Source organism: Barbatula barbatula (genome assembly GCF_947034865.1).
Source record: "Barbatula barbatula genome assembly, chromosome: 1".
In the NCBI taxonomy this organism is placed as follows: Eukaryota; Metazoa; Chordata; class Actinopteri; order Cypriniformes; family Nemacheilidae; genus Barbatula; species Barbatula barbatula.
This window is the reverse complement of record NC_136766.1, coordinates 8,260,857-8,286,136: the sequence shown is the minus strand read 5'-3', so window position 1 is coordinate 8,286,136 and position 25,280 is coordinate 8,260,857. Positions and strand designations below refer to the sequence as shown.

The following is a 25,280-nucleotide window of genomic DNA, read 5'->3' as shown; positions in this document are numbered from 1 at the left end:
GCTTGTTTGATGTTTCAAGCCCAATTGGGTGCTTTTATTTCCAAACCCCTCCTCTTCAAAGCATACCGGTAGTTACATGATAATTAAGACAGCAAGTGTTCTGTGTCATCTTCTTCATCCCGTTGTTTATTAAAACACATTTGTCCCAGCTGTACTTTACCTCGAGAGATATGTCAGTCACTCCAGATCTGATCCGCGAGAAACTGACAGCGGAGATTGGTGCGATACACGTGGTATGTAATAGTTGTATATCGAGATAAGGCGAGAACAAAAATAACTGAGTTCGGTGTCTGAAAATTCAGCGGAACTCATTTTCATTTAGTGTTATATTGTGATCACTTGCGCTTCTCTTTGCAGGACGTAGAAGACACGTCTCCAAATCGATGTGCTGCCAGTTTTAAAGTTCTTGTAGTTTCTCCCCAATTTGAAGGAAAAGCTCTGTTGCAGAGGCACAGGTGAGATAAGTGTGGATCATTTGCATTTTTCTAAATTAAATCCCAAAAAAGTTATGCTATGTTACATTGTGGTCTACCAAGTATTTTACTTGTTGTTATTACTTTAATATTTTGATAAAATGATTAATTTATCATTTTATTGTTGTTAAATAGATGCAAAGTAGCAAATTGACTGAAAATTGGGAATTTGAATTTCTAAGTATGTGGCAGCATGGAAGAGCCATGGTACATGTAAGGGCTAAAAGGTTTCTCAGTGACACAAGTATGTGGATTGTCTATGATATCTCAAACCCATATATTTTATTGTAATGCCACAAGCGGGCAGTAATTCATATTAGAATAAATTGTCATGGATTCTATATCAGGCTGAACACCAAAAGATGGAAGGGAAAATAAATGTAAATGGCTACATGTAAACGTAAATCAAATAATGCTGTGGAGAGTCTTCCTGTGCAGCTGATACGCATCCCAGCTGGCTAACAGAGTGTCAGCATAGATGCAGATGTGCAGAAGAATGATCTACATCTTGTACAGGGCCATTGAGCTGTGGGGGCATGCTGTGAAAAACAGGCATGCTGGGATCAATAGACTCCACGACCTAAAGCACTGTTTTTATAAAGGTCTCTACTTGTTTATCTGATTGTTGTTTAGGATGGTGAATAATTGCCTTGCTGAGGAGCTGAAAGAGATCCATGCGTTCGAGCAGAAAACGTTGACGCCAGAGCAGTGGGAGAAACAGAAAGCACAGTGACACACAACTCATTAAAGCCGCCACCAAGTGGTACACAGCAAGTGAATTCCTCTATTATTAGTGGGTGGATATTTTCATCTTTTTTGCCAAAGTATAATCACAACAATGTAATATAAATCAGATGCTTTGTATTTATAAAGTAACTGTGTTTAAGTTTTACTGTCACTTATGGAAAACATCTCCGTATTCAGACAATAAACCTTTATGGACTAAATTAATAGGGCAGCTTGGTGTTTTGAGATCTTCTGTCTACTGTCCCTAAACTGAATAATACTATGCTGTAAGACTGCAATCTTGTATACATGACCTTCATCTTAAATATCCCATTCATCCTTTAAACAGTTACGAATAACCGTAGCTCTGCAATATCAAACATTAATTTCAGTACCCTAAAAGCAGGTGAAATGCCTACTAAGGCTGAATGTAATGTGCAGAAAGCCCCCCTGCTGTCTGAAATAAAGACAGCAGCCCACCAGCAGGCTTTCAGTGCTCTCTCTTTCATACACAAACTGTCCTCGGTTGTGTGTTATAGTAATATTAGAGTGAAATCATTATTTTAATGCTAAACGCCATGCTGTGTTTGTAAAAGCAGAGAAAAGCTATTTAGATGCAAGGCGCTAAAAAGTAGCCCACAAAAAAGGATGAACCATCCAATGTTTGTCAGCGTGAGTGGGTTTGTCTTTCAAGACAATGTTCACTAAATATGAGCTGCATTATGTATAATAAACAATCATGGATGTGAATGCAATTATGGAACCCTAGAAATGTCCCCCACAGCTGGACATGCTTTCATAACAAACAGTTTTATTGATTTCACTGTCTTTTGTCCACGGAACACTGATAGCCACTAACATTGTATGGAGCACCCCTTGTGTATATCCAAAGAAACCTTCTAGTTTGCAGAAATAATCCAGACATACACTTTTAGCTGGATGTTCTTTTCATAATAAAAGCACAGACCTTTTGCTAACCCTACATCTTTTTCATAGAGACAATTCAAATGCATGGCAGAGTCAAAGCAGGTACACATTGTCTAGATCTGTTAGCTTGAACTTTCATTCCCTGTCCAACATCATAGATGCAGTCTGTATTTCATATAGTTGGGATAGGAACCAAAGCATATCTCCATAAACACAGTTTATTAGGAGCCAATGCAAAATAATTCCATTATCTCCAATGTGAAACAATGGTTTGTTCTTCTCAATTCTTAGTAACATTCCTCACAATACTGATGTGGAAAACATGGTTCTTGTAGCTTTTAAAATTTATATTATTTATTTCAGATCACGTCAGGTTGAAATCAAAATACAACAGTACATTTCCATTTTTGTTGCAAAGCCTAGCTTTGTAGCGGTCACTTCACAATTTCTTATTTATGAATCACAGCTATTTTAAAGCATGATCAGATCTGTGTTATGGACCATAAACATGATTGCATGTGCCACAAAGGTTAATGACACTGGGTTAAAGGCACAAACTGAATGCATATCTCTTATTAAAACTGATGTTAAATTCATGTCATCTCTGCCATGCTTCAAATCTTAGGTTATTAATTTCAATTTTTTAACACACGATCAACTTAACCACAAAGATAATATGAATGTTGGGAAAGCGGTTTGCTGTTCACTTATAATTCCCTTTGGGTAAAGGCAAAATATCTATTATATACACACTCTGCAGCATCAATTACTCAAGGAATGCACTTGACTGTGTGATTTCTGGTGGAGGCGTAGACCCCCACAGTTTCTAAAACTCTTTCCACACTCTGAACATACATACGGTTTTTCCCCAGTGTGAATGCGGAAATGTCGTGTCAGTGCCCCTCTGTGGCGAAACCGTACCCCACAAACTGAACAGGAGTACGGACGCTCACCAGTGTGTATTCGCAAATGAGTCTTTAAGTTCTCCAGGCGATTGAAGTCCTTGTTGCACACGTCACAGTGATACGGGCTGCAGCCAGGAGGAAAAAGTTGCCGTTTTATTGGCCTGGTTGCATTGTCCCCTTTCCCTACTCTCTTTTCAGGCTTGTGATACTGAATGTGATGATTTCGCTGATCAGTTTCACTATGAAATGAATGACCACAGAATTGACAAACATACAGCTTGGATTGCCCATTTTTCCTCACTTCGTGTCGACAATTTTGGGGTGGCCAGGTGAGGGAAGTCTTGTCTGCTGTTTGATAGAGTCCATTAAATGGAGTGGGCAAAGAAGATACACAGCCACTTGGTGGCACAAGGATTTCTGAGGTACCTAAGATGTATTAATGAAATATAAAAACAAAACAAATACAAATAAATATCAGTACATCTGTCCCAGGAAACCAATACAAAGACAATATTTTCAGACGGTGGCTATAGTTTAAACCATTACCAATGGCCAAAGCTATTCCGTCCAGCTCAAACTCCTCATTAGATCTTTGGTCCAAACTACAGTCTGGTCTAGCATCAAAATCACATCCAGAACTGCCGTCCAAGTCTGGTTCTGACTTTTCATTCTTCACCTTAACCTGCTCAAACTTTGGCTGAAATGATGAGGGGTCCTGATCACTTGGCCATACCTGTTGTATGTGATCTGAGGTATCGTTTTCTGTAAAGACACAAGTCCAATCAATTTGACATGAAATAACAGAAAATAATATAATGACAGCTCGTCATTTTTTTAAGACAAACGCATAATTTTACTAATAACTGTTGTAGTGTAAAAACACAAAAAGATATACGTCAAGAGGAAACCTCACCATTTATGGCTGATGTGCAAGTTTCGTGTGAGCGTGAACGACCGTCATCGCCTATTTCGTAAAAGGTTTTTTCCACACATTCATCTGCATTCTCTGACACCTTTACACGATCATTTATCGGTGTGTTTTCATCCAGATTGTCACATCCGATCTTGCTCCGCCTTGGATTAGCAGCACTGAGTTGTTTTGCGTTGGTTTGGTCAGAATAGATCTGCCGTGGTCGTAGTTTGAGGCTGATGAGGTTCTCTTGCTGGGATTCATGTATCTGATCTTGAATTTCTCGCATCGCCAGACCTGTTAATCTACTGACTTCCTTCAGTGCGGTCTCCAGGGCGACCTCGAACGCGCCGCGGAGAGCCGCTTCCAGCGCATTCTCCAGACACGTTGACACCGCTGATATGATTTCATTCTCCTTAATACCGTTTGGACGAGGACTCATCGTATTAAAATAGTATTTTATCTGATGCAAAATATCTGAAGGTTAATGGCCCATTTTAATAGTATTTGCAGCGTATTTTGGATTACAGAAGGCACAGCAGTGAATCCAGGAACCGGAAACCCTTCAAAATTAAAGTCACTAAACTTAACAAGCTTTCTACATAAATTATATATTTGACAAAAATAGCAAATCATTTGGGACCCTATACGAAATGAAAGCATTAACGTTTAGGAACGCTAGTTAAGAAAAATGCAAACCAGTCAATGAATCCTTTAGTATTTATTTACTTTTGAACAGAAAATTGTTAAATCTGAAAAAGAATTCTTCAAGACATTTGTAAAATAAATATATAAATTAAACTCTTTTTTTTAATCAGCAAAACTCTTTAGGTTAAAGTGTCTGTGTGTAAATGTTCCCCTCCAATATTTCATCATTTCCTCAAAGAATTCACTGGACTGTGTGATTTCTGGTGGAAGCGCAGACTTCCACAGTTTCGAAAATTCTTTCCACACTCTGAACATATGTAAGGTTTTTCCCCAGTGTGAATGCGGAAATGCCTTTTTAGCACCCCAGCATGGCGAAATCGTACCCCACAAACTGAACAGAGGTACGGACGCTCACCAGTGTGTATCCGCAAGTGAGTCTTCAAGTTCTCCAGGCGTTTAAAGCGCTTGTTGCAAACAGTGCAGTGAAACGGGCTGCAGCCAGATGGGAAACGCTTCTTCTTCAACTTGGTTGCATTTACACCATTCCCCTTTAATACAGTCTTGTGATACTGCACGTGATGATTACGCCGATCGCTTTCACTATGAAATGCATTACCACAGAATTTACAAACATATAGACTGGACTGGACATTTGTTCTCACTTCCCTACAGTTTTGAGTCAGCTGGGTGAGGGAAGTCTTGTCTGCTGATTGGTTGAGGCCATCAAGTGGGGTAGAGAATGAAGATATACAGCCACTGGATGACCAACTGATTTCTGAAGTATCTAAAGAAATATGCATGAAATATAGAAAAAACAGTAGCAGTACATCAAGGCAGAGAAAACAACACAAATAATGACATCATATTGCAATGTTTTTATTTATTTATTTAACCAACCACTACCAATGCTGGCTCCTCGATCCTCTGGTTCGGGCTTTTCATTTTCCACCTTAACCTGTTCAAACACAAGCTCAGAAGATGAAGGGTCCTGATCACTGGGGTCTACGTGTTGTGTGTTATCTGTGTGTTGTGCGTTATCTGTCTTAAACTTCTGTTCTGGGTCTTCCTCTGTAAAACATCACATCAAAACAGACAATTCAACTATGAATACAAAGAATTCATCAAGGCAAAATAGTAATTGAGAAACATCTGTCCCAGAGGGTTATCATAACTTTTTTTCAGAGGTGGACGGTAACAAAGTAGATTGTACTGTACTGAAGTACAATTTTTGAGCACTTGCACTTTAATTGCACTACATTTGAAAGACAAACATCATACTTTTTACTTCACTATATTCTGCCAAAGGCCAGTGTTGTTGCCAAGTATTTCAGTTTTTCTGAACTAGTATGAAAAGTCGATGGGGGTTTGAAGTGAACTACTTATTTAATACGACTGATACTATAAGCTCAGTGTATTCAGTGGGTTGCTTCAGATGCATACGGTGTACAACAATAAAACAATACACCGCTGACATAAAGGAAACTTACTTTTAATACTTGAGTACTTTTAAAAGCACGTACTTCTGTACTTTTACTTAAGTCTTTGCAACTTTTACTTGTAGTGGAGTAATATTTGACCAGCAGTGTCTGTACTTTCACTCAAGGAAGTGTACACCTCTGCTTTTTTAACTATGCATTAATATGAAACGTCCATAAGAAGATTAATTTATTTCACTGTTCAAATTTGCATCATCGACACCATCAGACAGACTCACGCGTTTCACGCGCGCTCCCCGCATCGAGATTGTCTTTAATCCTGCTCTGGTTTGCGAGTTTTGGGTTGTCATGTTCAACATGGATGTGCTGCGGTCGTTGTTTAAAGGTGATGTTCTCTTGCAGCATTTCGTGTATCTGATCCCTGACATCTCGCAGCGCCTGTTCCGTCAGTCTGCTAACTTCAGTCATTGCGATCTTCAGCGCGAGCTCAAGCGCTCGGCGCAGAGCCGCTTCCAGCGCATCTTCCAGGCACTTCGACACCGCTAATATCCTACAGTCCTCATCAATGCCTTTAACACGAGGATTCATGGTTGTTGTCAAACTCTTAATCTTGCACCAATGATCTAAACATTACTAGTCCATAATAAAACTAGTAGCAGCCGCCACTTCAAGCTACCGAAGGTACAACTGTGCGTGTGGGAATATTTCAAAATTAAAGTCACAGAATTCAACGAACTAATTATGTTTGTTATATCCAACATAACATGTAGAAAGCCCAAAATATAGGTAATCCAAATAAATAAATGTCAACTCAATATCCCCGTTGAAATAAAATCCAATGGTTTCTGTTACAGAAACTATAATGAACCATCCGTTGACAAATAATTTTATGTAGTTTTTTTGGACCTCATTCCAATAGAATTGAATGGTGTTTATATGGTTTTATCCACAAATAACACTCTACCACATAACTAAATGAGTCCATTATAGTTTCCATTAACACCAATACAATTCCCATCATAAACCATCAAATCGTTAGGAATTTCTGTGATGTTTTTTTCCGATGGCATAATTGGGGGATAAAAATCATATAAAACGAGATCAAAAATCATTGGAAGTATTCAGCTAGAAAATAAAGCGTGTACTTGTATTTGTGGACTGTCAGATTTTCTCACACACAAACCGCACGCACGTGCACGTGTTTCCCAGTTCGCATGCTGCGGCTTCCGTACAATCACAGGAAGAGCTGATATCTTGTAATCTTTACAAAACCACCGCCAAACCCTCAACACATAACTGCGCTAATACCAAGGACACCGGTAAATATGATTTAAGTTGATTTCACACGCATTTTCACGCCACGTGATTATATTTCGAGATTCTTTAGATGTTGTCCAGGTAACGTTAGGTTTGTGTATCATCATCATCATCCTCATGGGCATCACAGTGCCTGTTTACAATTTACAATGAACGTCAAGTCATTGACAGAAATGTGATTTGTTTTAATATCCGCCATTGTTTATTAAATAAATTGTGTTGTTTTTAAACTGTGGCCGTTATTAAAAGATCAAGAAAACTGTCATGCTGTCTTCGTTATGAAAACACGGGTTGAAGATGGAATCACAGCAGTTTACTGATACAACAACGCGATCATGCTGTGTTTTATGCATATTAACAAGGTTATTTACTTAAAATGCGTCAATATTTCGCAAGATCTAAATGACATGGGTGTGAACCTGAACAAAGCAGCTAGGCTTTAGTCAACTAGGACGGTTTCTCTTATGTGACATCATCAATCATCATTGCGTTGCATTTTTTTGAAGACACGCCTAAAGACTGCATAAAGTGCATATTAGCTTTAAATGGTGAGAAGTTACATTTTTGTTTAGTTTTCCATCCTACCATCTCAGTCTTAATAATAACCAAAAACAACAGCTGCATATAATGGATGGAACGGTTTATTGTTTGTTATTGGGTTTTCATGAATGTGAAACTATCATATATTTGTGTTTCAGGTTGGCATGGCAAAGATGACCGTGGTTGTGCTTACTGTGGACTAAAGACATTAAAGAGGTACAATTCTCGCTGGTTAATCCACCTGCCTCATTCATACTTCCTCTTTAAAAATCCCCTGTAGCTGAACTTTTAGTTGGTACTACTGTACAAAAGGCCCTACACTAAAAATGTCAATAATAAATCGTAAAAAATACTCAGTAGGCCTATATGATTCAGTACCCGTGCCCTTTAACAACGTCGTGGAGTCAAGCTGGTATCGATGTTAACAACAAGCTGGTGTCGACATAAACAATGTCAATGTTACAAATTTGCTCCTTTGATTATTGATGTCTAATGCTTAAATATTGCGTTGTTGTTGTTGTTAATATAGATAATAGTAGTTTAAATGTTTTTGTTTTGGACTTTTCTGTACTCTGATTTAATTTACATTATTTGACATTTAAATGTATGCATTTGGTAGATGTTTTTTCCCCAAAGCCTCTTGCAGTGAATTCTAGGTACACATTATTGTCAGTATGTGTGTTCTATGGGAATCTAATCTAAAGCCTTTGCATTGATGTATTTTTATGTATTTATCAATCTACGGGTATTTTGTAATCTGCGATATGTTAAGGATTTCCACTGACACTCATTTTGAAGTGTGAAAGGTGAAGAGAAGCGATTTATTTTATAATATCCTGTTTTGGCCTCAAACAAATCAACATGTTCCATATTAAATGGTTATTCTGGCCACAGTTGATCTGACATCTACATTTTGTCTGTGACTAGGAGCTGCTTCAGTTGTCCTGCCACATACACTATCCGGAAAGATGAAGCTGCGATTGCATTTCGTGGTGGACCCTATGGGCTGGTTCTGCATAGGCACGGTGCTGTTCATCTGGTTCTACAACACCCTCCTCATTCCCAAGCTGGTGCTGTTTCCACACTATGCAGAGGGACACATACCTGCTGCAACGGTGGTCTGTAAGTTACTATAGACAAAGGACTTTGACCATGTTCCTCTGATAACAGGTCCTATCACATTGTAATAAGTAGCCAGAGGAGAATAGTTAAACCGAAGCCTTGCTCTTCTAGAATCTGGTTTGTGCAACACCTAAGGCTTTGTGTGAGTCAGTTAAAACCTGGATTCCTCCTTGTTTAAAGCAGTACACCGTAATGTAGTTAGTAGATAAGAGTTGCAGGACAGGTTTTGTATACTTTTTTCACTTCCTTAAGTATTACAAATGTTGTGGTCTTTGAACCATAACAGAAACTATACAATGGTGTTATTCAAAGCTACTTTTTGGTTGTCATGACACTCATTACAGTCAGTACATGCCAACACATGTCTTTTCTGTCTGTTTTGCAAGTAAAATGTGAACCATGTTTCAAAATTTGCATGCTATCTGTCTTAAAGTTTGAAGGAAGTTTGTATGTTTTGTAATATTGTATTACCAGGGGGATTTGAGATACTCTAAACCAGAATGTTTGAGAAATATTATTACAGTTCAAAACATACTGTTTGTTCTTCTCTCCTCAGGTTACTATCTTGCATCGCTGCTGTGTGTCTCTGCACTGCTCAGGGCTTCCACCGCTGACCCAGGAAAACTTCCTCAGGATCCCAAAATTCCCCTTGCAGGTGAGAAAAAAAGCAGATTCGGATGCTCAAGCTATACAAAATGTCTGTGAGGCCTTTATAAACAAGTGCTTAGTATTTTAGTTCGATACAAGTTCAGGAAGCTAAAATCAATCCTTAATCCAAATACAATATACAAATCAAGATTCTGACATATGATTTTATTTTAAAGGGGAGGTGCCACGCTGTTGACAACGTGCTTTCTCATGCTTAACATGGTCAACTTGTCAAAAAAGTTGGACGTATGATGTAGTAGTTCGGTGTTCGAATCGGTTTAGGAAAGTTTTACGTAACAACTTTTCTTACACTGCGTCTACAACGGACACCGACCTGCTTGTACTTTGTCGGTTTGTTGCGCCGCCCCACATGCAGTGGTCTGATGTGTTTCTAATTTCTTTTGTCGTGTCGCGCCATACGCGTCCGGTGTAGACGCGGTGGTAGTCCCTTATTGGAAAAATCTTCTGGGAAAGCACCCCCAAGCATTAACCCGTCAGAGTGAGATGAAAGAGCATGCCCATGCGTCAACCAGGGAGAGCGGGAGAAGGTGCATGCGCACACATCAACCGAAGTTCAGCTGTGTTTGTTTGTTCACTGCATTTTGATAAGAAATGTTATATAAACGGTGGAAATAAATGTGGATTTGGAGATCGTTTGAAATTGATAGATAAAAGAGCTAAAAGATGCCAGACATGAACGCATATGTCTGTGTTTTGTTGGGAAACGGTGCGTATGTGCATAAGGCCCATAACACGAACTTGTAGTATAAACTAGTAACTTTGTATTAGCACCTATTGTATTATTGCTCCTGTATGACATATCGCTTGCTCCCAGAACTCTTTGTAAGTCGCTTTGGATAAAAGCGTCTGCTAAATGACTAAATGTATAGTGAATTAACAGTTATGCAGGGATACATTTTTTATAAATGTGATCAAACTGAAGACTCTTCGAAGATACGAAGTATGAAATACTACTTAAGGTACTCAAGGTTACTTTGAGATTGACAGAAGCTATGTGTTGCGTGCTCTTTGACATCTTTGAAAATAATTGTTACATTTGTAATAGTTTTTCTTGTGTGGGTTGAAGACTGTATTAAAACACATACTGAATTAATATTCGCTATTAAAGGGACAGTTCAGCCAAAAATTTGAATTCTGTCATCTTTTACTCACCCTTGAGTTGATCCAAATCTTGGCCACCATTGAATACCACAGTCGGAAAAATGACAAAAACATAGAGGATGCATTATCACATTATTGCACTTGAATTGTATTGTAGTTGGATTAAGGGCCGATTTAAGGTTCTTGAACCTGTATCTAACTAAAATACAAAGTGCTTGTTCATTTCACATTTTTATATTGGCTTTATAAACTCATAACTTATGCAAATACATTGTCTAAGTACTAGCAGATTGGAAGGAAGAGTTATGTTTACTTGGAATAATTGTATGTTTTTATATGTGATTTATGAGGTGAATTGTTGGCAGAGAGCAGATGTTTAGTTTATGAATCCTTTTTTTTACAGTATCTAACCAACCAGAAGATGGCAGTATAGCTCAGCAGTCAGTACAATATCTTACTGTTTACATTTACTGTACTGATAAACAAGTTATGTCCATAATAAGATAATACTATGCACACAATCTATTGGATTTTGGACATACTGTCTTGGCAGGCAGATTTAAATGAATAGTGAATTATTTCATCCTTTTCTCGCCCTCATGCATGTTGTTTGAAACCTGAAAGACTGTTTTTCCTCTTTTGAATGCAGAATTGGATAATGTTATGAATATCTGGTAGGGTTGTTCCCAAAAAATGTCAGACCCTTAACACTTTAGCCACGTTCACAGTAAACAATTGTGTTGTTGGATATTCAGAAAATTATCTGTTTTTGTGTTACACAGAAGAAGAAAAATGACATTATAGCTACATTACACATAAACATAAGCATTTTCCGCTTGTTTCGTTTGTGAATCAGTACTTGTCAATGCACTAGTTATGTCACCCTTCTCTTTCTTAATTTCTAAAATCTGTTTTCATGGACGAACGAAGGCAAAATGTGACGTATTTGACATTTTGTCTGTGTTTGATGATCTCTATACCTTGTTACAAAATAAAGATGAAAATCATTCTCTATCTTCCACTAGACGGCGACAAAGACCTTTTTCATAGTTTCATTCGTTTCTAACACCTGAAAATAGGTTGTTAAGGTTTTATCATTGCTAAATTATGTTTTCTTGCTTTGTTTCAGAGAGAGATGATTGGGAACTCTGCAATAAATGTAACATGATGAGGCCAAAGAGGTCACATCACTGCAGCCGATGCGGCCACTGTGTGCGTCGCATGGACCACCACTGTCCCTGGTAAAGCAAAAAACATGTGCGATATTCATTAGCGGTGTTCAAGACTTCTAAAAACAAAATCAATGTTCTTTATGAATGAGGAATTCTCAACAAGCTTATTGGCAATTAAGAAAAAGCAAAAAAAGTCAGGCTTATATCATGTTTTAGGATATGACCTGAAATGTGACTTGTTGACCTAAGGTCACGGTAACCTTAAAAGACCCTGTACCTCAGACTGCTTTACATTCCTGCTGGGTTTTATGTGAAGGGAGTTTAATGAGGTCTCTTTGGAGAGGTAAAACAGAGGGAGAGGCCATATCGAGTGACCAGAGAAACCAGCGTTAAGCCCGCCCCTACAGTTCAGCTGAAGAAGGCTGCTGTCTGTCTGGATTCAGCATATCGTGACTCCCTGTCATCGCCTGTAATGGCAAAGAGAAAAACAGAAAAAAATGTGCCCGTATCGATTTCCGTCTTCATTTGAATAATGCTCGGACCTGGCCTGCTCTCTCTCTTCTGACCTATTTCGACCATCTATGCCTCACTCACGTTCCTTATTCTGGTGCTCTACCTGTTGCCTTGAGTTGACCCATAAATGAAAAAGCTTCATAATTTTTAAACACTTATATTGTTTATCAGTTACTCTTTATTAGCTTGTTCGTTTATTTTTTAAGTTTAGTTGTTGGCAATTGTTATCGTAACATATTTCTCTCTCTCCCCCTCTCTCTCTCTGGCTCTTTGAGCAGGATTAATAACTGTGTTGGGGAGGATAACCACTGGCTCTTTTTGCAGCTGTGTTTTTACACTCAGGTTCTGAGTCTTTACACTCTTGTGCTGGACTTCTGCCAGTATTACTACTTCCAGCCGGTATCCTCGGTGGACCGGGTAAGGCCAGCATACATTTAGACACCTCTGTGTTTACTGTCCCGAGGGCTTTATGACGCTGTGTGTTTTATAGGGTCAAATAATTTAATGAAGATTTTAATGAAGAGTTGTAGCACCAGAGCTGCCACTTGATGTTTTGGGCGGAGCCTCCACATTTCCTTCAGATTTCTGTGTGAACATTGTTTTAAGCGCACACGATACATACGGCTGGTATTATGATAACACTATATAAAACATATACAATCTCAAATGCAAGTGATGAAAACAAAGTAAGAAAAGTTCCATATTCTCCTTGCAAAAGTGCCTGTAATCTGTCTAATATTTAAGTGTATTTTAGTGTTATCTAATATAGGTTGATAGCTATATTGCTGTCACATTTGTAGTGACGTTGTCACTAAAATTATAGTTTTGAGTTTAGTTTTTTTTCTTTTTTATTCATATTTTAAATATGCTTTTATTTTTAGATTTTTATGGTAATTTTCGTTAAATATTTAGCAACTTTGTTATGTGTTTTTGTCATTTTATTATTTATTTGTTTAGTTTCTATGTTGCTATATAAGATTAATTTGTTTTAGTTTTGTTTATTATTATAATTTTAGCGCTTTAAACTTATTTCTGAAAACAACAACACAATAGTGTGGTGCGGGGATGCATATTTTTGTAGGCCAACCCGGAAGTCGAACTAAAGCCTATGGATTTCCCCATAGATTTTGGAAAGAAAAATAAAATAAGATCTGTGATAAACAAATGTTTATGATACTTAATCATAACTCACTGTAAGTCACTTTGGATGAAAGCGTCTGCTAAATGTAAATGTACTTAACGTTACATATTTTGTGTGTTAAGATAATCTTTACAAATGAACAAATCATTTGTTACTTTTGAAGTCTAAATACAATCGGCAGAAGTAAAAAGCTAACATAAAAGATTACAATACGGTTGCTCGATATCAACGTCACCACCACCAAGCCTCCAACAACTTTATCTTACTTTATTAAAAACGTGTTCCCTGGCAAGTCATTATTCTGTGAATGAATCTCCCTCCACGTTTTTAGAGCTTTGTGTCCGTGTTGCATTATTTGTGAGATTTATATGCGTGATAATGTCTAATGTCTACCCCAAAGGATGTAGTCTATTTAGCAACTTGTTAGCAACCGCCGTTTTTAAGACACAATAAAGCTATAAAACATCACGAGGGGTTATAACTGGTGTGTTTTATCAAAGAATAAATAGTAAAAATATTAAGACGTTTTAACTACAGACTCTTTTTTTTTTTAGGCAATTTATCAAAAACCCATTGACGATGTAACTGGAAAAGCTCATTCACTTCTGGGTTTTGGATACAAAAATAGGTCATCTCTGTACCACTCTATTGATTCAACTGGGAATGTTTTGAAACCGCAGCATCCTCCGACTTGAAAGCCATTATTTCACAATGACACCAGACCAGCTGAGCCATCATGGCAACTGCTGACCGGCTGCAAATAAAAGCCTATAATGCTCAATTTTCTGTTGTTTATCCTGCGCCTCACTCACTTTATTTGCGCACAATGCGAAGCGAGCAATGATGTAAAGTGTACTGGAACGCCTGTATGGGAAAGATAGTGGCGTTATCTCCCGGGATAGCCTCATTTTCCCATATTGTGGATCCTGCGTGTTAGCATGTGTTTAGTGTAACGATGAACAGAAAAGAACATTCAGTGTCACTTTACGCAGCTGCCAGAAGTGAGATGATGTGATTCGGATCTGACCATTTAGACGTGTTTAACAGTTTTCTTCCCCCTTCAGGAGGACTTTGCCGTGCATCATGAATTAGCTCTTATACGTGTGTCCTGTTTTATGGCCCTGATGATGTTTGGGGGAATTAGCAGCCTTTTCTACTCGCAGGTCCAAGGAATCCTTGCAGTAAGTCTCTCTCTGTCATCCTTAACTGATTTGTACGACGATATTTATCAGGTTGTCCTGCCATTCATATTCTTTTCAACATCACAGAAGCAAACAAACTGACCACACTGCAGTATACATAAAAGTCCAGCTACGGGCACTTTTAAGTCCCAGCAGTGAAAGTTTAGATTTATGTCCAAATTTGCGTTATAGATAAATGCACAGTGTCATTACACTCCTTGACAAAGATATAATTCACGATTAATGTTATTGAATATAAAACACCATTGGCCACACGTAAAATAAGCTATTTGAATTACAATTTGCCATCATTTCAAATTGAATTGTTAAATATTCATATTCATAGCAATGTTTTTGAATAAATTACTGATCATTTTTATGATTCAAATGGTTTGATTTGTTTTATTTTGAAAATAAAATAAAAAAGTGACCGTAATTGCAGAAACAATTGGCACATTCCTAAAAGTTGTCTTCAGCCTTTCTTTTATCTAAACTTTGAAGCTAACTCGCACCTTCAGGAGACCCCACAGACTTTGACAGCACTTATCTAACTCCCGTTGCTAAGAATCAACATTAAGCTGTCTTATCCTGTGTCCTGTACTATCCTTAAACCCTCCACGACGTACTGATGCTTACAGACAAGCAGCTCCCTCACCTACCATCCCATGTTGTGATGTGCTCAAAGATTTAGCGGGGTGGTTAGCCTGTCGCTCTGTGCCAGTCACAGCAATTGAACTAGCAGACTAAGGCACTCATCCCTGCTAAGATCCTTTCCTCACACATCCTCATTGAGGCCAGCTGAGTTCAGCCTGAATCACAGCCAGGCCGGATTGGCACGGTGCTGGCTTCACCGGGCCAGAAGTGTGTCCAATAGCGGTTTAGGACCTGGATTTGACTTCATTGCTAAAGATTTACAGGAAGCCTTACATAACATCTGGTGACTTCTGGGACGCTGCTTTAAGTTTATATTTTTGTTTGCTGGAACACGTACAAAGGACAGCTTGTTTGAGAAACCCGACGTCAATCACATTCGCACCATTTTTAACACAAACACTCCCCTCAGTCTCGCCTCTTTTAATCCAGACTTATTTACATATTAATGTTTTTTGTCGGTTTGCTGCGTCTCTTCACCTGGCAAGCAGGGGGGATTTTAGCATCCCTATGCACGCGGACCCATTGTCCGCAGGCAGATGCCCTTTTGCCCCCGTGCCAACTTGGCAAGGTGAGGAGGGCACCAAGGGAGTCATGCTGTTGTCAGCTTCACTGTCTCTCTTTTGTCTCCGTGTACGCCGTAGCGTTTTTCAATCCCAGCGTGGGAAAGATCAGAAAGAAATCCAGCTCACCCCCTCGCATCCACTGGCTCGTTGTCATAGATCAGGGGTGGCCAACCCGCGGCTCGCGAGCCTCATGCGGCTCTTTAACTAGTTTCATGCGGCTCTTCAAAGCTTCAAATCTTCAGCGTCCCTTCCGCTCACTCCACCCTAACTGTGTGTTCACACCGGGCGCGAATGAGGCGTCAAACGCTAGTGATTTACATGTTAAGTCAATGTAAAGACGCGCTTGCGGCACGAATGAGGCAGCGCGAAAGACGCGAATTGCGTTAGTTGAAAAATCTGAACTTTGGCGAAAATTTGCGCCGCGTTAACCAATCAGGAGCCTGCTCTAGTAGTGACGTAGACGACGTAGCCCCTCCTATGAAGCGAATTTCACGCGCGAATAGCACGAATGACACAAAATGTTCAAGCGTCCAACTACTCGCGAATAGCGCGTTTTTGACGCCTCATGTGAACACACAGTAACATCGAACAGGAATTTCCAAAAGGGACTGAACTTCGCAAGAACAAGTTAGCACACAATGTTAACTGTTGAAAATTACTGATATTATCATGTTGGTGTGGTTATTTTCATTAGATCTGGCTGAGCAGAGGTCTGTGAATGCGTGCATACATGATTAAAAGATGATGTTAATGTGTACCCATGTGTATGATGTGGCTCTTTGCAGTAACACAGAAAAAAAAGTGGCTCTTAGTCTCTGACTAGTTGGCCACCCCTGTCATAGATCATTTCATAAATCGTTGTTGTATTGTCTCTGACATTCATAATAAATCACGTTTATGGTTCGATGGTGATATCAAGCAACATCCTTCTTGTTTTTCCCTACAGGACACGACTACCATAGAGAAGATGTCACACTTAATGGAAGACATGTAAGTATTTGAATTTGCTGCGATTTAGTCGATCACCAATGGTGGTTTGTTAGAGAAGGTTCATGATGTGGGTTATTTGAGTTTTAGTAGCTTATGCGAGCAGAATCACATCACAGATGCCGGAGGAGACTAAACGGCCTCTGATGTGTAATTCAACAATTAGAATGGATATGCAAATGAGCATTTAATTTGAAATGTGTATAAGTCAGAAGGGAGAAGAAATTCAATTAAAGGGGTAGTTCACCTCAAATTCTGTCATCATTTACTCATCCTCTTGTCATTTCAAACCTGTGTGACTTCTGCAAACACAAAAGAAGCTATTTAGAAATATTCTGGTAAATAGGGACCAACGATTTTTGGTTAACAAACCTTTTAAGTATCTTCTTTTGTGTTGTGCAGAAGAAAGAAAGACATACAGGTTTAAAATGACAAGTGGTAAGAGTAAATAATGACAGTTTTCACTTTTGGGCGAACACTCACAATTAAGCCCTCTTCGTATTCTACCCAATCGTTGAAAGTTTTTCTTTCATTTTAGTTAGATTCCAGCTTTACTTGCATCGTCAAGCCTGCTTGGGACTGACAACAGGTGAAGAGACAAAAATAAATTGATGGAATACTGAATAATAAATCAAAATGTCGATGGAGTTGAAATTAATAATAAGGATCTCGAAAGATGTTGGAGGGCCTATAAATTGGGCATAATGAACATGTTCATGACGGAGTTCCTCTTTAAAGATATTAAATGCTTTTCATCAATTTTACACATCAGCTTGCCTGAAAATATCCCCAAAGACCGCCACCGCTGTCTATTCGTAATTCAATGTACCACTTCACTACAAGTTTCTCTAGCTTATATTTCAGATGTCATGTTTATCATTTCAATCTATCGTTTAATTTATTCCTGTCCTCCAGTGGCCTACGGCGGTCGTGGCAGCAAGCAATGGCCGAGGTGTTTGGCACTCGCTGGAAGATCCTTTGGTTCCTGCCGTTCAGGAGCAGACAGCCTCTAAAGCTCAACCTGACCTCCCGCTCTCGTGTGTAGACAGACAGACAGAGACTCACACATCAATCCAGTGGAGAAGGTCACCCTCTGCTCTCTCTCTCTCTCTCTCTCTCTCTCTCGTCTCCTCTTGTTCTCAGTAACATCTTCTCCAGAATGGCTCAGCATCTTTAACGGCTCAAGCCCCTTCAGGTTCATATAAATACGGAGACTGATATGAATGCATAAACCTGCATACAGCTGTACAATCAGTGTCATGTTGAAACTGTAGATAATTGTTGTTTGTCTTGGGTCAGGGTTTATATTAGTGAAACAGGATTACAGGGGAATGGTTGATTCTGAGGCTTTGTTGTCTCCAGGGCAACACTTATTTGTTTAGATCTCGGCCCAGCCCGCTCCCCCTGGTCCGGGTCACGTGAATGGTTGTCATGCGAGAGGAGTGTAGGGGGTGGAGGATGCTGTCTGACTTAATGGCACTGATGGTTGATGGCTCTAGAGGTGAGGCGTTACCTCTGGCATGAGCGAAATACACTGCTGAAGTCCAAAAGCTTCACACATACATACAGATATACACAATAATAAATAGAAACACTGTTTACAGTTGTCACGATCGTGCACATATGTACGCATACCTGACTAAACACTACGAATGCCTCTTCTGATAGTTGGACTACTATAGCTGCATTTTTTCACACTTTTATCTTTCATTTGTATAATTTCTGTTTATGTGCCTTTTGAAGTCCATTTTTTACTTATTTGTATTATTTTAAGTACTCATTTATTTGTATACGACTATTCAAGTTACACTTAAACCACGATTATGAGTAAAAGAGAAAATTGTGAGAGAATCTTTAAATTGACTGTTGTACCATTTCGAAACCTCCATTTAATCTGGGAAGTGCCTCTATACATGCAGTTATTGAGAAAATACTTTAATATAATAAACAAAACAGTATAATTGACTTTGTATTAGGTGCACATTGTACCACCATGACCCACATGTTGTGGTTTTAGATCAGGTTAACTTTTGAAATGACACAATAAGGATCCGTGAGCAAATCTGAGTTCATGTTCATATCGATGAACCGTTGTCTATTATTGTTAAAGGAATAGTTTACCTTTAAAATTAAAATTGTATCATCGTTTACTCACCCTGTTGTCATTTTAAACCTATGTGATAATGTTTCTTCTGCAAAGTACAAAAGAAGATATTTAGAATATTGTTTGTAAACAAAACCGTTGGTGCCCATTGACTTCTATTGTGTGGAAACAAAACCAATGTCAAGTCAATGGGGAACAATGTTTTTGGTTACAAATCTTTTGGATTTCTTTCTTCGGCAGAAGAATGTCATACAGGTTTGAAATAAGAAATGGCCGTTTAAATAATGACAGAATTTTATAACTATTCCTTTAAGAAAAACAATATTGTGCAGATGCACCAAATGATTCAATGTGTTGTGCAATGGTGAGTTTTGACTACTAGGCCTGGTTTAATGTTGGCTCTTACTTGTGAATTTAATGATAGTTGCTTAGAGTGAATGTCGACATTCCAGTGTGAGGTAAATTATCAATTTCATTACATAATAGTCAAGCAGGCACTTCCATCACAGCCTGGATGTGGTTGGACGAGTTTGCCGGATGAAGATTAGCTTCATAAAAAATGTTTTATATTACATAACACTCCAATAGAATGTTATGAAATGGTAACATTTGGTATTATTTTTGTGTATTTTGTGTTACAGCAATTTAACACGGAGATCACTAAGCTCCAAACAGTGACTACTTGAACTATGTATTGTGAATATCATGCATTCACCGATTCAGTTGCTATTTTTTTATTTGCATTGTTCTCGTTCCTTTCAGTTTAAATTTTTATATCTTGTGATTTGTTTTATTTTAGAGGCTCAATTTCAAAGTACTACTGGGTGTTTTATAATCATTAATGTAAGTTTTCTCACCTCTTTATGATTTCTTACTGTTTTGCTTTTGTTTTTTCTTTGTATTATAAATATAGGACGTTCACATGAGATCTTTGTTGGTAATATGTGTGAGAATGTTAAACTGGTACAGAGCAGAGACTATTTGATTGCATTACTTGACTCATTTATGACATATTTATGTAATCTGTTTAACCATACGGTACTATTATATCCTTACATTAGCCTTATATAAATTATAAAGAGAGTATATAAAACCAGTACTCATTGTAGCGTTTGTTGATACAGTATAGCCCATGTTTATGTATCTGTATCCCCATCGTGAAGCAATAAGGGCCGCTAGAATTTATTCACTGTATGCAAATACTACTATTGTATGGAAAGGTATAGATCACTGAACATTATTTTACTTCAGTTTTACTCCTTTTGAACATTGAAACTTCTTATCGATGTCCTGTTTATGAAAGTGACTCTCTTCATGCGCGTGGTGTTTGTTTCTTTGGTTCATTTGTGATGTTGCAGTGTTTATTTTGTATTCATTGGCATTTAAAGTATATCAGCTATAAGTTATTTATGAAGCCATTTTAATAAACATGTTTTGCTTGATGATTCGTTATTTGTGTGCTTTTTGATGAAAATCAAATGACTCATTCAGAAGTTGAATCATAAAACGTGGTCCTCATTCTCAAGTTAACTCAAATGTCCTGTCAGAATTTGTCCCTTGATATCTCTTTAAACATAGTTTCGCCACAGTGTGGAAACGCCCTCTTCACACCCCAATCTGCTGTTAAATTTTGGCAGTAAATCCTCTTGTTTATTCTCATATGCTTAAAAAATAGACCCATGTAGGATCTCTCCCTTTTACCGCGCATTAAAAACCTATGCGATCATCATGAATTTTTCTGCAGCTTCTCAGAATTGTTATCCACCATTTGGTAACGTTCCATTTCAGTTTTGGTTGGATACCTTTACATTTCTACTTTGTTTTGAGCCAGTGAGCTTTCATTCAGCAAACCCATTAATGTGCACACGCACGTGTTTTAGCTGCCCACAGCCACAGGCTTGACCGTCTGGACAGGAGCTTTGTGACGCCGGATTTATTCTCTTCTATGGTTTTGTGTTTGGCCTTTGCGTCAAAAGCTTTTCTTGAGACAGTTAAACAATTAGCCCTCAGGCCTGTGGATGAGATTACAGCAGCTGACATTTTGTACACCTTCGGCTACTTTATCTAATGATTGACACGATGCGAGTTGTCAGCTGGTTCCCCACCTGTTCTAAAGCTGTTTACAGCGAAGACAAACCTCTTAATCCACCTAGAAAACAATAAGTAGTGTTAGTGCTCTGAGTAGTAAACAAAGGGAGATATTAAATTGCACAGTGTTCGACCATGAAAATGAACTGAATTTTAAGGTGCACCTGTTTTTATTGAGCCGTTTTATGTGTAGAGATGGTTGAAGGAAATATATCTGCCGTATAACCTTTCATTTGGCTGTTAAAAGGTTTTGTTTGGGGTGTGTTGTTTTGGCAAGATTTCGCTGGCTATGGCAGTCGTGCTTTGCCTCCCAGCAGCCCTGTATGTGCCTGGCCGCTTGCCCAATGCCCTCTCTGCCTGCCTCTGTGTCTCATGCCCTGGTGTGTGCCAGGGTCTCTCTGGTGATAGGCGCTGTTCCACTCACGGTCCCAGTGACGGCTAATGCCAGTTTGTAGTTCCAGTTGGAAGCCCTGGCAACACAGACATACTTATGGCCAATATCTCTCTAACCAGTGGCTGAAAAACATGCAAGGTCTGACGGATTAGGTTTGTGTTCTCAAGAGCTTTGACATGAAATACTTACTTTTGGCTCTAGTTGACTTTCATTTAGCAATTCATTTTTATTTGTGAGATCTTGACTAGAGCAGGAGGTGTTAGACTTTTTGATGGCAAGGACTCTTAAAGGCACCTTTTGTGAGGGACAACCTTTCTAAAATGCATTTCTATCTATAATGTTTATATATAAAGAAACATTTGTATGACATCGCTTATGTGTGACATATCTCGTATTGCTCCCTGATCTCTTTGTAAGTCGCTTTGGATAAAAGCGTCTGCTAAATGACTAAATCTAAATGTTAAACTGTGTTAGATAAAAAGGAAATTTAAGTATTTCAAGGTAGGTTATTTGTATTGTAGCAACTTTTACTTTGAGTGCATAAAAGAGAACTATAGTGACAAAAACTCGCTAGAAAGATATCTAAATATAAACGATTCTGGAAATGATGCATGTAGCAAAAAAGCAGATTTCGGTGGCCAAAAGAACTGTCCAGATACTATATTTGTACAATATTTGCTATTAAAGGGATAAAATTATGTCATTTACTCACCCTCAAGTAGTTCCAAACCTGTATAAATGTCTTTGTTTACAGAGAAGGATTTGACCAAATGTTAGCAACTGACATTTCTGGGGTAGTCAAATGTGCCCCAGAACTGTTTGTTATCCTAAATTCTTAAAAATTTTGACTTCTAGTTCAGGGCAACAGAAATCTCATCCAAATATCTTTGTGTTCAACAGACCAAATCGATTTATACAGGTTTGAAACAACTTGAGGATGATTAAATGAAGACAGAATTTTTTAATTTGTTGGGTGGACTATCCCTCTAATGCTCTCTCAGGTTCAAAAGCAGAATAAAGGAGTATGGTACAAAAAATGGACAAAACCCTAAATGTTTAAGCAATTTACTGTACAAAAATAGTTTAGAAAAAGCTAATTACAGCAGGGACTATGGATTTAATCTTTTATTAAATTTTTTTGATCCTCGGCTATATATATGCTTTGCACGTCTTATGTATAATTTATTTTGCAAAGCCTCCTAAATGTATATCCCAAATACGACAATGCAACATTAATGCAACATTTTAATACATATATACAAATACAAATGTTTGACATCATTGAAATATGTAGATTTATAAAAATATAATTTAAAGCTCAATGGCTGTAATGAACAGTGAGGTTTCCAGCTCTGTGAAATGTAGCTGGTTGCCAATGTTTTCTGCCATGTAAATATACATCATACAATCCCGTTTGTAGATGCCTTTCCCAGCTTTCAGTTGCACGTCGAAAACGCTGTTACCTGAGTCATGAACTGACTGACTTTACTTCCAACTGCTCTAAACAGACCACCTGATAGCCAAGACTCAATTTGAGTCTAATCCTGTGAAATATGTACCTGTAACGTCTGAAGAGACCCTTTTACACAGGTGCTGTGTGGCTTAAACAACTAAACAAAACGGTTATCGTTAAAGAAAAAAGAACTTCTGGATTTCAACAATACAAGGGGCTTTTTACATCTTTCGGGGTAGTTTGCAGTATAATTCAACCAGATTTAGTGATGATGAAGATTTTGATAGGTAAACTCAAGTCATCCCTTTGTCTGGCCAGTAGAAAGGGGAGACTTCAGCGAGGATAAACTTAGCTCAGATGAGAGGAAAGTCAAGCCTTTTATCTCGGGCAGCAACTGTATTTTACACAATGTCCCTCCAGTATAACCTAACAAAGAGCTCCTTATGCACTTCCTCTAGGCTGGCAGGTCTAACACTGGGCACTGGGTATGGTTGCGAGGAGACGTCTTTTAGAGAGAGAGTTTGGATGGTGCGCAGGATAAAGAACAATTCATTGGATCAGTGAAATGCGTGCGCGCGCGGGCATGTGTCGTGCCCTGCTGAAAGGTGGCGTCTGGGCCAGAAAGAACCAGATCCGTGGTGAGACTTCTGTTCTCTGTCTACCTTGTTTGAACTCCGCTCTGCCTTTTCATATCCTGTGGCGTTTGATTCGGTTTCTGGTTCATTCAATGCGTGATTGTTGTACATTTTCACAATCAAGTGCCTTCATCAAGACTTGTACATTTAATAAGGAAATGATGAGTACTCATGGTGGCAAGGCCTTCCATTCAACTAATCTCTATCTTAACCTCTAATCCTAATGGTTGTTTAGTTGCTTCCATTAACTCTTGTAGAACTCTGGCATTGCCCCAAAAGGTCCCACGCCCAATCGCTCTCTCTCTCTCTCTCCCTGCCACGGTTGGATGCCTCCCGCCCTGATGCTGTCCAGTCCCAGTAGGGGCCTCTGTTGATTGGCCCCGCGTGTGTCCTGCACTGTGCGCTGGTGTGAATGACGGCCCCTGTCAGCACTGACTGGCTCCCCGGCGTTCAGCATTCTTCACTTGACTGACAGTAGATAGTACCTCCCTTGAATTACCCTAAAAGATCGCCTGTGTGACGGCAGGACCACCTCAACCCAGAGGGAAAAAAAGTCTTGGCTGGGACTCTTTAATGTCGCTCTCTCACTGAGAGACTGAGTCATGACCTCTGAGCGAGTGTTTGCCGGCGTTGCTCCTCTCAGCCAAAATTAATCTAGAACATATCTTGTGCATGGCCAACTCCACTGGAAGTGACTTCAATAGGAGGCGGGGTTTTTTGGGTTCGTTTGACTTTTTATTTGATTTGTTTTAACACTTAACTTTTTGTCCCCACAAGAAATATATATAAAAATAACTTCCAGTGAAATACCAGATTATTGTTTTACTTTGCTTTGTTCATTCATCATGACTTCCATTAATAATGTTAATAGAGGAATCTGAATCCGAAAATACACAGGCCAAATACCGATGTATTTTAAACACGTCTAAAGAACCGAATAAGCACATTTATACTTCTGAATCAGAGAAAGTTCTAATAATAATTTAATAAATCATAATGAAGTTGAATAGAAAGGCACATTTTATTCATTTTATTCCTCAAAATTGATCACTGTAAGTACAGTATATCTGAACTTAGAAGTTATAATTTTTATATAAAGAAGCTTTATATATATTTTAATTAGTGTGTATTCTATTTAAATCAAATAATGTGCATTACATTTTTTATTTACTTGTATTATTTTGTAAAATTATTTGTTTTTTAGTAATGTTTATCTTCTGTATGGCCTTTTATATGAAAAAAATCCTTTATTCATTTATAAAAAAATATTAGTTATCTAACTTCTGTTCTACATTAAATGAACAATTCACCCAAAAATGTAACTTTGTCATCATTTCCTCACCCTCGAGTTGTTCCAAATCTGTTTAAATGTTTTTGTTCTGATGATCACAAAAGAAGATATTTTGAAGAATGTAGGAAAGCAAACATTCTGTGGCACTTTTGACTGCCATTGTGATTTTTCCAACTATGGTCGTCGATGGTGTCCAAGAACTGTTTGGTTAAAGACATTCTTCCAAATATCTTTATCTGTGTTCATCAGACAAAATATATGTATACAGATTTCAAACAACTCGAGGGTGCGTAAATTAGGACAGAATGTTAATTTTTGAGTGAATTGGGC

The 25,280-nt window shown here is 38.4% G+C and overlaps 4 protein-coding genes across 8 annotated transcripts; 2 read left to right on the top strand and 2 right to left on the bottom strand.

Moving 5' to 3' along the window:
• The first annotated feature begins 16 nt into the window (after positions 1-16).
• Positions 17-2,585, top strand: LOC306892087 (bolA-like protein 2). Its single transcript, XM_079452881.1, has 3 exons — positions 17-233; positions 358-455; positions 1,107-2,585. The coding sequence occupies exons 1-3, from the start codon at positions 171-173 to the stop codon at positions 1,204-1,206; spliced, it is 261 nt and encodes an 86-aa protein (XP_079309007.1). The 5' UTR covers positions 17-170; the 3' UTR covers positions 1,207-2,585.
• On the top strand, positions 1,248-20,531 carry zdhhc21 (zDHHC palmitoyltransferase 21). 4 transcript variants are annotated; one of them, XR_013786427.1, is made up of 10 exons: positions 7,199-7,344; positions 8,041-8,098; positions 8,810-9,004; positions 9,561-9,659; positions 11,904-12,015; positions 12,738-12,876; positions 14,665-14,781; positions 16,945-16,988; positions 17,901-18,486; positions 19,731-20,531. XR_013786427.1 is itself a non-coding variant. In XM_079452817.1 (9 exons), exons 3-9 carry the CDS (start codon positions 8,851-8,853, stop codon positions 18,028-18,030), a joined length of 795 nt encoding a protein of 264 aa, XP_079308943.1. In that variant the 5' UTR covers positions 1,248-1,266; positions 8,041-8,098; positions 8,810-8,850; the 3' UTR covers positions 18,031-20,531. The 4 variants fall into 4 exon arrangements, 3 of the variants coding, with proteins under 3 accessions (XP_079308943.1, XP_079308941.1, XP_079308942.1); XM_079452817.1 differs by lacking the exon at positions 7,199-7,344 and adding an exon at positions 1,248-1,266 and having other exon boundaries at positions 17,901-20,531; XM_079452815.1 differs by having other exon boundaries at positions 17,901-20,531.
• On the bottom strand, positions 1,979-4,523 carry LOC306892025 (uncharacterized protein). Its single transcript, XM_079452743.1, has 3 exons — positions 3,945-4,523; positions 3,578-3,793; positions 1,979-3,457 (listed from the first exon to the last, which is right to left on the bottom strand). Exons 1-3 carry the CDS (start codon positions 4,381-4,383, stop codon positions 2,889-2,891), a joined length of 1,224 nt encoding a protein of 407 aa, XP_079308869.1. The 5' UTR covers positions 4,384-4,523; the 3' UTR covers positions 1,979-2,888.
• Positions 4,650-6,747, bottom strand: LOC306892039 (uncharacterized protein). Of its 2 annotated transcripts, none has more exons than XM_079452766.1 (3): positions 6,304-6,747; positions 5,493-5,657; positions 4,650-5,373 (listed from the first exon to the last, which is right to left on the bottom strand). In XM_079452766.1, exons 1-3 carry the CDS (start codon positions 6,611-6,613, stop codon positions 4,814-4,816), a joined length of 1,035 nt encoding a protein of 344 aa, XP_079308892.1. In that variant the 5' UTR covers positions 6,614-6,747; the 3' UTR covers positions 4,650-4,813. The 2 variants fall into 2 exon arrangements, with proteins under 2 accessions (XP_079308892.1, XP_079308891.1); XM_079452765.1 differs by having other exon boundaries at positions 5,487-5,657; positions 6,304-6,728.
• Positions 20,532-25,280: the final 4,749 nt, after the last annotated feature.